The 902-nt window shown below is 59.8% G+C and overlaps 1 protein-coding gene across 1 annotated transcript in view; it reads right to left on the reverse strand.

The window, feature by feature from the left end:
- Nucleotides 1-4: 4 nt before the first annotated feature.
- Nucleotides 5-902, reverse strand: part of BABAM1 (BRISC and BRCA1 A complex member 1) — a gene marked incomplete at both ends in the record, with an annotated part of 1,544 nt that continues 646 nt past the window's right edge. Inside the window, 4 exons of the mRNA XM_010017114.1 lie at nt 5-115; nt 187-273; nt 369-498; nt 682-706. Coding sequence (XP_010015416.1) covers nt 5-115; nt 187-273; nt 369-498; nt 682-706 — 353 coding nt within the window. The remainder of the gene's footprint in view (nt 116-186; nt 274-368; nt 499-681; nt 707-902) is intronic.

Consider the following 902-nt stretch of genomic DNA (forward strand, 5'->3'; position numbering starts at 1 on the left):
GCGCCAGCAGCTTGGCCATGCAGTTGTGCAGCTCCACAGCCGGCCCCGACAGCGACACCTCGTACTTGTAGTTGGTGCCTTTGGTGTCCAGGCTGCTGAAGAAGCTGTACATCTCCTGGGGAGGGGACACAGAGGGGGTGACATGTCCCCTGCCACAGCGGAGGGGATGCCCCGTCCTGCATTTACCTTCCAGCTTGTCTCATCATCCTTCTCCTCCACCCCGTTGTGGATGTAAATGACGTCGAAGAAAAAGTAGGGACACTGCAGCATCTTCTGCAGGGTGAGAAGCCGGGAATAGCTCTTCCACACACTGGGATGGAGCCGGAGCTGCCAAGCTCACACGGAATGGGAACAAGGTGAGGATCTACCTTCATGTGCTCCGACATGGAGAACTGGGGCTGACAGCCCGGGCGGCCAAACACGAGGATGGTCCGGACCACGTAGGGTGGAGGGATGGTCTGAACGTTCTCTGTCACCGGCAGCTCAATCTTCTGCTGGCTGCAGTGGGAGGATGGAGGTGGCTCAGAGACTCCTGTACCGACCTGCCTCCTTAAAACAACACCCCAACAGCTCCAGGCTGGGGCTGGGGAATCAGCACCCACCCCAGGAGCTCTCTGGGGTGATGTTCTTATAGCGAAGCAGAAGACTGGGGATCCCGACCCCCCCCGCAGCTGTACTCACATGAGGTTGAAGAGTCCTTCCAGATCTGCAGCCCCAGGTAAGGACAGATCCCGGCACCCAGACCCCTGCCCACCCCAGGGACCTCTTGCACCCTCCATGGCGGGGGGCGACGGTACCAGGCACCCCCGATGGACCAGTGTGGGGAGAAAACACCAACAAATGGGTGTTTGGTGGGTCTGGAGGCTCCGGCGTTAAACTGGGGCTTGGTTTGACCCTTCAGC

The sequence above is a fragment of the Nestor notabilis genome, unplaced genomic scaffold (assembly GCF_000696875.1).
Source record: "Nestor notabilis isolate BGI_N333 unplaced genomic scaffold, ASM69687v1 scaffold27410, whole genome shotgun sequence".
Classification (NCBI taxonomy): Eukaryota; Metazoa; Chordata; class Aves; order Psittaciformes; family Psittacidae; genus Nestor; species Nestor notabilis.